Source organism: Marmota flaviventris, chromosome 10, assembly GCF_047511675.1.
Source record: "Marmota flaviventris isolate mMarFla1 chromosome 10, mMarFla1.hap1, whole genome shotgun sequence".
In the NCBI taxonomy this organism is placed as follows: Eukaryota; Metazoa; Chordata; class Mammalia; order Rodentia; family Sciuridae; genus Marmota; species Marmota flaviventris.
This window is the reverse complement of record NC_092507.1, coordinates 34,836,452-34,850,275: the sequence shown is the minus strand read 5'-3', so window position 1 is coordinate 34,850,275 and position 13,824 is coordinate 34,836,452. Positions and strand designations below refer to the sequence as shown.

General features: G+C 39.1%; 1 protein-coding gene and 1 pseudogene across 1 annotated transcript in view; both read left to right on the top strand.

The window, feature by feature from the left end:
- The first annotated feature begins 2,654 nt into the window (after positions 1 to 2,654).
- Zswim5 (zinc finger SWIM-type containing 5) overlaps positions 2,655 to 13,824 on the top strand; it is a 182,848-nt gene continuing 171,678 nt past the window's right edge. The window contains exon 1 of the mRNA XM_027937712.2: positions 2,655 to 3,299. Within this exon, the coding sequence (XP_027793513.2) occupies positions 2,696 to 3,299 (604 nt within the window). The 5' untranslated portion in view covers positions 2,655 to 2,695. The remainder of the gene's footprint in view (positions 3,300 to 13,824) is intronic.
- LOC114094524 (large ribosomal subunit protein uL6-like) lies at positions 10,282 to 10,943 on the top strand (annotated as a pseudogene).

Genomic DNA, 13,824 nt, shown 5'->3' with positions numbered 1-13,824 from the left:
ATACAAAGGTGGTTGAAGTGGACTTTAGATGTAGATAATAATGATTATTTGTGAGAATATAGGTATAGATATGCAATTCTCTATATATGTAGTTGAACATAATACCTTTATTTTATTCATTTATTTTTATGTGGTGCTGAGGAGCCAACTCAGCACCTCGAATGTGCTAAGCGAGCACTCTACTGCTGAGTCACAACCCCAGCTAGATATGCTATTCTTTTTTTTAAAAAAAGTTTTTTGTAGTTGTAGATGGACAGAATGCCTTTATTTTATTTGTTTATTTTTATGTGATGGTGAGGATCAAACCCAGTACCTCATGTATGCTAGGCAAGCGCTGTACCACTGAGCCATAGTCCCAGCCACTAGATATGCTATTCTTTGTACTTTATTAATGTCCTTGAAAATTTAAAAAAAGCATCAAATTGAATCAAACTCATAATCATCAAGCTTAACTCTTAATATGTTTAAGTAAAATTTCTTCCTATCTGAACCTCTATTAACTATTTACTCAAATGATTACATCAGACTGACATATTCATTGATTCAAAATAAAATATTCTTGAATGTCTTACACATTAGACACTATTGGCAGCTGTTAGGGATAGGCCGTTACATAGAAATGGTTTTTGCCTTTACAAATCTCATAGTCTAGTCAGGGAGGAATACACACATCCAAAATAAACTCTGATAAATACTAGGAGGGAAAAGATGGGTGTCATAAAAGTCTATAATTCATATTCCAGGGGAGTAAAGAGTATGTTAATTCATAGTAATCCAATTATAGATATTTACATATATAAGCAAATATTTATTGAGTACTGACTATACTGTTTGATTTAAATTATTTCTAATTTTACAACAGCTATATGTAGAGGCATTATTACTTTCTGTTACAACTGATTTAACCAAGTTGTGATTAACATCACAGAAGTGATTCACATCCAATTCTAATTTATAACCTGTACTCTTTAATTCTTAGATGATTGCAAAACCAAATTACTTTGACTCCAGTCTCTTTCCAATCATTTACTCTCTTCTTCTTTTTTCTTTTTGGTACTGGGGATTGAACTCAGGGACACTTTCCCACTGGGCTACATCCCTAGTTCTTTGTTTTTTGAGCTTTTCCCCCCCTTTTTTATTGAGTTACTGGGGATCGAACCCAAATTCCTTAATTTAATTTAAATTTTTTAGTTGTCAGAGGACCTTTATTTTATTTATATGCGTTGCTGAGAATTGAACCCAATGCCTCACAAATGTGAGGCATGCACTCTACCACTAAGCTACAACCCAACCCAAGTCCTTTATTTTTTATTTTGGGACAGGGTCTCACTAAATTGTCGAGGGCCTGGCTCAATTGCCCAGCCTGGCCTTAGGAATTTACCATCCTCCTGCCTCAGCCTCCCCAGTCGCTGGGATTACAGGAATGTACCACTCCGTAGCTCTCTTATTCTTACTTTATATAATACTCTAGAACTTGTTCACTTTGAAGGACGAAATCAATTACAGAAATTTCAAATATAGTTCTTGGAACATTATAAAGGTGTAGTGATTAGTTTGTCAGCAAATTCTAAAATTTGAGTAAGAGACACAGTCACAATTCCGTGACTGTTCATGGAAGAGTTCATGTTGAAGGTGTCATTCTTGATCACTCACTAACGTGCATGGTGGAGGATAAATCACAGTGAAGAAAACAGACATAGTCTTTGCGGTCAGGAGTTTATAGTCTGTTGGGCAGTCAGACATTAGACAAATAAATGAAAATATGTATGCAACTTGTGATAAATAATTTAAAGGAGTAGAAGGCATCCAAGTAAACATGAAAGACTTAATTTAGACCGGGACAGAGGCTCAGGAAATCCTATCATAACACACACACAAAAAAGTGCTTTTTCTTCTAGAATGCAAGGTGCTAAACCTTACAAAAAGTGACAGGGGAGTGCAGCGGCGAGATCTTGGTGTCCCATTGTGCGGACGGTGTGAAGCGACTTAGCGGATTTCACTGCGCCGGGCGGGGCGGGGTGGGGGAGGGGACCGACCTTATTCTACATTGTTGTGGCCTGAAGAGTTTTCATGACTTGCACTTTCTGATTTTTATTCTCCAGTGCTTTCCTTACTAGCAACTTTCTGCCAGATCCTCCTATCGGCCGTGTGACAGTCTCCTGTCATATCAGTCTACTGCTGAAGCCTGAGTTGGAGTTTTTCTCTCCTTGTGCCCCGCAAACCTATTACTTCACACAGATCGCTCGCGGCGATCATTTGACGCGGTCACTCAGTTCATTACTCTTTGGCTAGGAGGCAGGCGGCCTGGAGTCGCTTAGGATGCGCTATGCTCCTCGCTCTTCAGCCGCCGGGTCCGCAGCCCAGTGCAAGCGCTCGGCGCGCGTTCTGGTCTGTCTGCGCCTGGAACGCGCCGGGGGCCCGCGCTCGCTCCCGTGCCTCTTCGCGCTCGCGGCGGCCGGGACAGTGCGCGCCGCCTCTCGCTCGTCCTCAGGACAACCCTGTCGGCCCTTGCGGCGCGCGCCCGGGACCGGCCCAAGCTTTCCACTCGGGCCGGCGGGCTCGTGGGTTCGTTTGCCCCGCCCCCCGGCGCCGCTGCTGGGCGCTTGCGCGGGGCGCGTGGCCGTGGTCCGGGTCTCCGCCGCAGACCGAGCTGCTGCCGCCGCCGCCGCCTCAGTCAGTCAGTCAGTCCCCAGCAATGGCGGAAGGAGGTGAGCGAGAGGAGCTGCTCTCGCCACCGCCGGTCTCTCCGGCAAAGCGGTTGTGCTCATGGCCCAGCCCGCAGGCTCGCCACCCCCGCGGTTCTCCGGGGGCTACTAGCGGAGGGGCGGGGGGCGTCGGCAGCAGCTGCCTGGCCCCGGGGGCCCGCCCCCACCTGCAGCCGGAGTCCTTGCTGGACTGCGCCGCCAAGACGGTGGCGGAAAAGTGGGCGTACGAACGGGTGGAGGAGCGCTTCGAGCGGATCCCGGAGCCGGTGCAGCGCCGCATCGTCTACTGGTCCTTCCCGCGGAATGAGCGGGAGATCTGCATGTACTCCAGCTTCCAGTACCGGGGCGGCCCCGGCGCCGGCGCGGCTGGCGGCGCCACGGGGGCTTCGCCGGCCGAGGAGGGGCCGCCGCCACCCCCCGGGGCCGCTGCTCCGGCCGGCTCCGCCCCCGGGGCCGCTTCGGCGGGGGCATCCCCTGGGCTAGGCACTGGGGCTGGCGCGGCTGGTGGCGGCAGTAGCGGCGGCGAAGGTCTGCCATTCCGCCGGGGCATCCGTCTGCTGGACAGCGGCTCCGTGGAGAACGTGCTGCAAGTAGGTAGGTGCTAGTCCGGTCGCTCTCTTGTCCCTGGCCTCCTCTTTTGCAGGTGCTTCCTCTCTGCTGGAGCTTTCAATTGAGACCGCGGCTTTCTGCCCAACTCCTGCCCCCCTGCCGAAGGACAAACAAGTCACATAAAAAACTTTTCTCAACATTTCGTGCAGGTCCACTTCTGCTCCTTTTCCCCACTGGCCCTCTGCCCTTATTTCTTTTTGTTTGAAGATCGAATGGGTCTCTCCTTTTCACTGTTAATGATATTTCACACACCGAAGGCAAAAAGGATGGGGAGGTGTGCGGTTTTGCATTCAATAATTTCGGAAATGTGTTGTTTTTAATTTTAAGTTTAGATAGGAGAGGATTATTAGTGAATCTGGAACAAGCCGTCTTGGAGTGTTTGAGGGGCAGGCTGTCACAGCTAATCTGTAGTCCTAGCAGATTGAATCTGAGTGTAATTAACTTTAACATTGAAAAAGACAACAAAATACTGTGCATTTTAGACGATTTTAATTGTCTGCTTTAATATTTTTTCCCCCTGACCAGTGATGCTTGGGAATCTAGGCTGAAAACTAACAATAACCGAAGATGGAAATGTGACAGCTTCTTTTCTCCACACCCCAATCCAAGGAAACACACACACACACACACACACACACACACATACATTCTCTCTCTCTTTCTTACACACACACACACACACACACACACAATCTGGAGTGGGGGTGGGGTCTGTCTTCCTTGTCAGAGCGGAGTAAATCAGAAGCTGGTCACGTTGGGTTTTTCAAATGCTTCTCATTTAACAACTCTTCACATTTGCTTTTGTTTTATGTTTTTGTTTGTGCAAAAATGGAAAATGGTTTCTTTTATTCCTCTGGACCTGCTTCTCAGTTTGTTAGTCTTACTAACCATATAAATACAGTACACCTGGATTTATGGAATGGTTAGGATGAAAGAAAAAAATGACATTGTTTAACATTGACTTACTATGTGGAAAATTAAAACACTATTTTTTCCTATTTGTATTATTATAGCATTCTGGAATTTTACATTATCTTTATGCGTTTTATTATTTAATATATGCTTATATTTACTGAAGAAAATACTGATTTTTGAATGGAGTTGAAAAGAGGTTGTTTCACAAGTGCGCGCGCGCACACCCCCCCCCCCCAAACATCTAGCTTTCTTTTCAGATAAAACCAACATATTTGAAATTCTTTTCCTTTGAAGAATAGTACATCGTAATGTTTTATATAGAGCAATATACTTCTGGTTATTGAGAATCACTGAATACTGAGTTTCTTATTAGAACAACAGCATACCACAGTGTGTTTTGCAAATGTGAAACGTTAAGTTTATCCTGTGCCAGAATACAGTTGACAGTAGATTGGGAAAATTTTGCTTATTTTAAAGAGGTTAGGGCTTTGTACATTTGTGTATATTTTAGAAAGAATGAATTGGATTAACAGGTAATTAAAATATATTGCTTTGAAACTGAAATATTGAAAACATGAAAGTGAATATAGGTTTTTAAAAATATATAAACTTTAATCTTCCAATGACTGTAGATCAGTTAACTTTTAAGATTCTTATTTAAAATATTTTAAATTGAAAAGAGTCAATTTATAATAGATGGATTTGGAATAATTTTCAAATTTGAGGGGGCAAATGAGTTTGTAAGAGATATCTATTTTTAAAATAATTAAAATGTCAAGTTCTAGGTGAAGTCAGATTTTGTGGGTGGGCCCAGATCGTGTTTAAATCAGATATTCTCTTTTATGGTATGATAGTTGGTGTGCTTATGAAACGATGGATTGTTACACCATAGTTTTAGGGACCCTGGGAAAAATACATTTGAACATTTTCTGATTCACTTCATCAGTTTACAGATGAAGATAGGAGAAAGAATGAATCATTTTTAGGTAGTGCTGTTTGAGAATCATGAGCTTTGTAATCTTTATTTTTTTTCCTGACCATTTTGTAACTTCTGATTATTTTCTGCATTGAATCAGTAGTGGGAAATCAGTGGACTCATGTATTCTGTAGAAAACAACAAATTTTGAATCAGAACTAAAACGTCCCACCTTGATATCAACTACTGGGAAAACTATAGGTTTGTTATGCTGAAAGGATAATGAAGTGAATCAGAAATACTGTTCCTTTTAAAAAGGGAAAATTGCAAATTAGTCTTTTCATGGATATCTGTAGGTTTGAAACTGTGTCAATAGATTTTTTTTTTTGTACTAGAGATTGAACCCAAAGGCACTTTACCACTGAGCCACATCCCCAGCTCTATTTTGTATTTTATTTATCGACAGGGTCTCACTGAATTGTTTAGCACTTCACTTTTGCTGAAGGCTGCCTTTGAACTTGTGATCCTCCTGCCTTAGCCTCCCAAACTGCTGGGATTACAGGTGTGTGCCACCATGCCCAGCTGGATTTTTTTTTTTTTTGCTATCATGTTTTAAATTAATTTCTCTCATATTTGGTAAACTTAAGGGAGGGAAATTTCTCAGAAAAGTCAGATTGCTTAAAGGAAAAGAAGTATTAGTGTTCTTTTCTTAAACACAGAATTTATTTGGAGTTTTAAAAATTGGATAAAGTCATGGAGGGGCTTTCTGTACCTAGTAGAACGTAATTATATAAATATTTATCCAGAAATTTTCCGTAGATTCTCACAGGCAACTTTGTCTAATCCCAATATTTTTTTGTCTACACATTATCAAATAAGTACATTATTTGTCCTTACATGGTCTTCAAGATTAGAGCCACAATGCTAAGTACTATTTTATTTTGAAGAGGTGCAATTACAAAGTTAATAATTATAGTCAAAAAAAGATCCATTTCGGGAAGTTATCCATATCTAAAACAAGTAATAAGTCCATAATTAATTATCATCAATAAACATGTCTGTGAAGTTTTTCTGTAGTGTAATTTTTGTGAACTGCAGCAGTCAAGTGCTCTACACTGAGCTATATACCTGAATTTCCCCAGTTGTTGATTTTTATATGTAATTTGTTTTCATCTATATTGTTTGGAGGAAACAAAAGATACATATCTTTATAGCATCTTGTGTAAATTAGAATAGATAAGATCATAATAAAATTTCATGTGGGGGAAAAATTACCTAATTTATATTTAAAAGATATTTCATCACAGAGGTAGCTGTGTTCCTTTAAGGGATAAGTGTTGACCTTTTTTTAAAAAAAATATTTATTTTTTAGTTGTAGTTGGACACAATACCTTGTGCTAGGTGAGCGCTCTACTGCTGAGCCACAGTCTCAGACCAGTAGTGACCTTTTTTTTATAATATTTATTTTTTAGTTGGACACAATATCTTTATTTTATTTATTTATTTTTATGTGGTGCTGAGGATCAAACCCAGGTCCTGGCACATGCTAGGCGAGCACTCTACTGCTGAGCCACAACCCCAGCCCAGAAGTGACCTTTTTTAAAGCATAGAAATTTATTAAGTTTTAAATCCTTTAGATGTCTTTTTTTTTAAAAAAGTAATGAGTTATCTTCTTCCCCCCAAACCCCATCACATCATATACACACATCTTAATGTTTAATAAGCGATTGTTGAATGAATGAATGTTAAGAATGGACTTTCCATTGTTGTGAAACTGAAGGGGCTGGATGCCAGTGCACCTGTAGTCCAAGCTTCTTGGGAGGCTAAGGCAGGAGGATCTCTTGAACCCAGGAGATTGAGATCAGCCTGGACAAAATAAAGAAACCCAGTGTCAAACAAAACAAAGCAACCCCCGCCCCCATCCCCCCTCTACCCCCCTCCACCCCCCCAAAAAAAACCCACCACCACCACTTGGGTTGGGGATGTGGCTCATTTGGTAGAGTGCTTGCCTTACATGCACAAGGCCCTGGGTTCAGTCCCCAGCACCACAAAACAAACAAACAAAAAAACCCAAATTGAAGGTAGTGGGGAGATAAGGCTGTTTTTTGTTTTTTTTTTTTAATGTTTGGAACCTGCATATTTAAACATAATGCATGAGTTGTTCGTTCTTTCACTCTCTCTTTCTTCTTCTTTGTTTGTTTGTGGTACTAGGGATTGAACTCAGAGCCTCATGCATGCTAGTCAAGCATTCAACCCCTGAGCTACATCCCCATCTCATAAGGCTGAATTTTTATTATGAGTGTGACATTGAAAGATATGGAGAAGGGCTGGGGATGTGGCCCAAGCGGTAGCGCGCTCGCCTGGCATGTGTGCGGCCCGGGTTCGATCCTCAGCACCATATACAAACAAAGATGTTGTGTTCGCCGATAACTAAAAAAAAATAAATATTAAAAAAAATTCTCTCTAAAAAAAAGAAAGATATGGAGAAAACTCCAGACTCTGTATATAATAAACTGATAGCATTAAATAGTATGACTGTTACAACATGGGTATGTTTTCTGTGTTGACCGTCTGTTTTGTGGAAGAATGGTGATTTATCAGTTTCTTCAAATGTAAGAAGAAATGTATATGAATTCATATAAAGGATAGAGATTTAAAGATATCGGGGAAAGACAGTGGACTTTATTTAAGAAATTATCTCTAGGAATGAAAACATCTAATAGTATTGTAGTATGAATATAAAGCCCAAATTTTAAAATGAAAAGGCTAGAAATTTATTTACACCTACATGGAACAAGTTATTTCTCATTTCAACAATAGATATGAAAAATCTATTAACTGTCAGTATCCTATCATGGTAAGGGTTATATGAATATATACATGTGTTAAATACAGAATTGTACCCCAAAAAAGTCAGTGTTCGATATTAGAAATAGACAGTAATTCAGTGCTATGGGTGTAGCTCAGTGGTAGAAGTCCCGTCTCTCTTGTATGAGGCCCTAAATCCAATCCCAAGCACTGGGGGTGGGGGGAGACAGTTCCAGATTTCTTTTATATGAATTTTCTGTCTTATAATTTGTTCATGTACTCATTTCTTTACTGATATTGGCAGCATGAGGGCTTTATGGGCAATTGTAGGCTATTGTTGAGATGGTATGCTATGGAAACCAGATTCATTTTAATATTAGCTTTAGCATGATGTGATCATATGCTAAAGCTTATATTAAAATATTCTGTCATACTTTTCACAGTGATATATAGCCACAGATTACTTTTTGGTTTTCATTGTAACTCTTCTCTCTCTTAGAATGGGTAATGTAATTTGCCCTAACTGGTGCTCATAAGTTTACCAAATGAATGAGTTAACATTTATTCACTTGTTTTTAGTGGAAGTGTTTCAAAAATTCTTGGTATTTTCCTGTCTTATACAAATCCAAGTTGGACACCAAAGCTAAAGTTTCTAAGGACTATATTATGTTGCCATTTTTTGGACTACTTTTTGTTGCTACCTTTATGTGAGTGAGCAGTTATAAACTCAGTGGGTACTTGACTCTGAGCCTCCAGATCCTTTTTGAAAAGTTCTATGTACACCTGTTTCTTGGCCATTTTTTTTTCTCTTTATAATGCAGTGGTAAGTGTGGTACTCAGAGCAGTATAGCATTGTTACCTGTTTAAAGAACAACTATTGAGAACAGGGGATATAGCTCAGTGGCAGAGTACTGGCTTGCCATGCATGAAGCCCTGGATTCGATCCTTGGCAGCACTTACGTGCATACACACGTGCGCACACACACGAACACAAGATTGTTGAAGCAAAAGATGACATGCTTTTCTCCCAAGTGGTTTTCTTGTCTTGAGAACAGTTGTCTGTATAATTATTATCATTTAGTACTTAGAGAAATGCAAATTAAAGCCCACAGAAATACCTACAAAACACACGCACACACACACTCACACACACAATTGGTTAAGAAGAAGACTGACAATACTAACAGGGATATGGATCAGTCAGAACTCATTGCTGGTGGTAATACAAAATGGTGCAGCCACTTTGGAAAATAATTTCTTATAAAGTTAATCAAGCACTTAACTGTAAGGTTTAGCAGTCCTATTCCTATGAGTTTATGTGAGAGAAATGAAAACAGGTTTACATGAAGACTTGTACTTTATTTGTTGTTCATAATAGCCCTAGGATGCAAACAACCCAAATGCCTATCAAATAGGTGAATAAGCTGGCTCTGTGGTGCACACCTGTAATCCTAATGGCTCAAGAGCCTGAGGCAAGAGGATCAAAAGTTCAAAGCCAGCCTCAGCAATTTAGTGAGGCCCTAAGCACTTAGGGAGACTGTCTCTAAATGAAAAATAAAAGGGCTGGATGGAGCTGGGGTTATGGCTCAGTGGTAGTGCACTTGTCTGGCATGTGTGAAGCACTGGGTTTGATCCTCAGCACCACATAAAAATAAATAAAATAAAGGTATCGTGTCCATCCACAACTAAAAAATATTTTTAGAAAAGGACTGGAAATTTGGCTTAGTGGTTAAGCACCCCTGGGTTCAATCCCTGGTACCAAAAAAAAAAAAAAAGTATATTCATACAATGGAATATTACTCAGCAATAAAAAGAACAGATACCCCAGCAAAATGTATGAATCTTATGAGCATTATGCTACATAAAAGAAGGCAGACACAAAAGACTACATGTACTATAATTCCACGTATGTAAAATTTTCGAAAGCCCAGAGCTATTGGGACAGAAAATAGATTGGTGGTTGCTAGGGAGTAGGGGAAATGGGTTTGAGTAAACTTTTATGGGGAGGATAGAAATGTTCTATATCATGATGTGGAGGTTACATGATTGTATTCATTTGTTAAAACTTATCAGATTTTATGCTTAAATGAGTGAATTTTGTTGAATGTAAATTATACCTCAAAATTGATTTAATGGGCTGGGTCTGTAGCTCAGTGGCAGAGCACTTGTTTAGCATGTGTGAGGCACTGGGTTCAATCCTTAGCATCACAAACAAACAAACAAACAAATAAATAATAGAGTTTCCTCCACAACTTAAAAAATATATTTTAAAAAAGTTTGATTTAAAAGAAAAGAATTGTGGGTCTTTTTGCCTCATATACCATGAGAATGAAGACCATTCTCAGCAATCAGACTATTGCAGTTCCAGAAATTGACAGTATCACTCTGAAGGAACACACAGTTTTCTTGAAGGCCTCAGAAGAACTCTATAGAGAGACTTCAGTCACATCAGTGTGGAAGTCAGTCTCCTTGGAAAGAAAAAGGACAGGCTCTGGTTGATAAATGGTAGAGAAAGAAAAAGGAACTGGTTACTCTTCACACTGTCTGTAATCATGTATAGAACATAATCAAGGGTATTATGCTGGGTTTCTGTTACAAGAAGTCCGTGTACATTCACTTTCCCATCAAGGTTGTATTCAGAAGAATGAGTCTCTGGTTCAAGTCCAAAATTTCTTGGGTGAAAAATACATTCAGGGTTTAGATGATACCAGATGTTATTTGTTCAATATTTCAAGTCCAGAAGCATGATTTAATCCTTGGAGGACACAACATTGAACTTGTTTCAAACATAGCTGCTTTTATTTAGCAAGGTAAAACAGTTAAAAAAACAAGGATATCAGGGTTGAGTTGACTCAGTAGTAGAATGGTTACCCAGTATACTTGAGGCCTTGGATTTAATAACTAACACCCCACCCACCAAGGCTATCAAAAAAATTTTGAATGGTATCTGTGTCTCTGAAAAAGGAACAATTCACCAACATGATAAATAAGATCTAAGAGTAGTCCAACTGCAGAAATAAGATCCTGGATTATGAAACTAATTTGTGATATTTTAATGATATAATAAAAGACCTCTATTGGTTTTGGGGAAAAAGTATGGGCTCCAATCTTGGTTTCACATTAAAAATCATCTGGGGAGATTTAGAAAAGGAACAGGACTCACCCCAGATCAATTAAGTCAGAATCTGTTGAAAATGAAGACCACATTTCAGAATTTTTAAAAGCTCCAAGGTAGTTTGATATCTGGCCAAGGTTGAGAAATATTGCTCTTGAAAAGTGGTTACCTTGATTAGTGTTATCACTGTTTCTAAACTTGTTGACAATCAACATATTTTTTTATGTGAATCATATCAATTTTCTTTTCTATGTCTATTTCACCTGTCTTTAGGTTTATTAATGGATCTCAAGGAGGATTATTCTCTTACCACTTAAGAATGTTTCTCTATATTTTGGAAAGTCTTATTTTAAAGTATATAAATTGTCATAGTTGCCATCATAAAAAAAATCATTACATTATCAAAATATAATGCCAAGCTATAATTTCCTTCATGTTTGTTTACTCATTCATTTATAAAATTTTATATTTTTACCAGGCATGGTGATACATGCCTATAATCCCAGCAACTCCAGAGTTTGAGGCAGGAGGTTTGAGTTCAAAGCAAGTCTCAGCAAATTAGTAAGGCCCTAAGCAACTTAACAACAAGACCCTGTCTTTTTTTTTCTTCTGACTTTTATTTATTTTTTTTAGTCATACATGACAGTAGAATGCATTTTGATATATAATACATACATGGAATGTACATACATCATTCATATTGTCTATTCTATTCTGCTGCCCTTCCTATCCTCCCTACTCCTCCCCTCCTCTCCCATCCTTTCTCTCTATCCAATCTAATGTGACACACATTTTTTTCTTTTTCTCATTACAACATCATATATGTATTCTGTATAACAATGAGGTTCTCCTTCCATCTTCTGTGCAACTCCCCTTCTCCCTCTTTTTCCCTCCCACCTCTCTTCCCTATTTAGTGGTAGTCTTCTTCTCATGCTCTTCCTCCCTATCCCATTTTGAGTCACCCCCCCTTATATCAGAGAAGACATTCAGCATTTGTTTTTTAGGGATTGGCTAACTTCACTTAGCATAATCTGCTCTAATGCCATCCATTTGCCTGCAAATGCCATGATTTTATTATTTTTTAGTGCTGAGTAATATTCCATTGTGTATAAACGCCACATTTTTTAATCCATTCATCTATTGAAGGGCATCTAGGTTGGTTCCACATTCTAGCTATTGTGAATTGTGCTGCTATAAACATTGATGTGGCTGTGTCCCTGTAGTATGCACTTCTTAGGTCTTTTGGGTATAGTCCGAGAAGGGGAATAGCTGGGTCAAATGGTGGTTCCATTCCCAGCTTTCCATGGAATCTCCATACTGCTTTCCAAATTGGCTGCACCAACCAATTTGCAGTCCCACCAGCAATGTATGAGTGTACCTTCCCCCCCCCCCCCATCCTCGCCAGCACTTATTGTTGTTTGACTTCATAATGGCTGCCATTCTTATTGGAGTGAGATGGTATCTTAGAGTAGTTTTAATTTGCATTTCTCTGATTGCTAGAGATGGTGAGCATTTTTTCATGTATTTGTTGATTGATTGTATATCCTCTTCTTAGAAGTTTCTTTTCAAGTCCTTGGCCCATTTGTTGATTGGGTTATTTGCTTTTTTGTTAACTTTTTGAGTTCTTTGTATACTCAGGAGATTAGAGCTCTATCTAATATTTGAGGGGTAAAAATTTGTTCCCAGGATGTAGGCTCCCTATTCACCTCGCATATTATTTCTCTTGCTGAGAAAAAAACTTTTTAGTTTGAATTCGTCCCATTTGTTGATTCTTGGTTTTAACTCTTGTGCTATAGGTGTCTTATTAAGAAATTTGGGGCCTGCCCCCACGTGATGAAGATTAGGACCAACTTTATCTTCTATTAGACGCAGAGACTCTGGTCTGATTCCTAGCTCCTTGATTCATTTTGAGTTGACTTTTGTGCATGGTGAGAGAAAGGGATTCAATTTCATTTTGTTGCATATGGATTTCCAGTTTTCCCAGCAACATTTGTTGAAGATGCTATCCTTTCTCCATTACATGGTTTTAGCACCTTTGTCTAATATAAGGTAGTTGTAATTTTGTGGATTTGTCTCTGTGTCCTCTATTTTGTACCATTGGTCTACCAGCCTGTTTTGGTGCCAGTACCATGTTGTTTTTGTTACTATTGCTCTATAGTATAGTTTAAAATCTGGAATCACGATACCACCAATTTCACTCTTCCTGCTTAGAATTACTTTAGCTATTCTGGGTCTCCTGTTTTTCCAGATGAATTTCATGATTGCTTTTTCTATTTCTGCAAGGAATGTCATTGGGATTTTGATGGAAATTGCATTGAATCTGTAAAGTGCTTTTGGTAGTATGGCCGTCTTAATAATATTAATTCTACCAATCCATGAGCAATGTAAATCCTTCCATCTTCTGAGGTCTTCTTCTATTTCTTTCTTCAGGGTTCTGTAGTTTTCATTGTATAGCTCTTTCACCTCTTTTGTTAATTTGATTCCCGGGTATTTTATTTTTTTTGAGGATATTGTGAATGGAGTAGTTGTCCTCATTTCCATTTCAGAGAATTTGTCACTGATATACAGGAATGCCTTTGATTTTTTGGTATTGATTTTATATCCTGCCACTTTGCTGAATTCATTTACTAGTTCTAGAAGTTTCTTGGTTGAATTTTTTGGGTCTGCTAGGTATAGGATCATGTCATCGGCAAATAGTGCTAATTTAAGTTCTTCTTTTCCTATATTTATGCCTTTAATTTCTTTCGTCTGTCTAA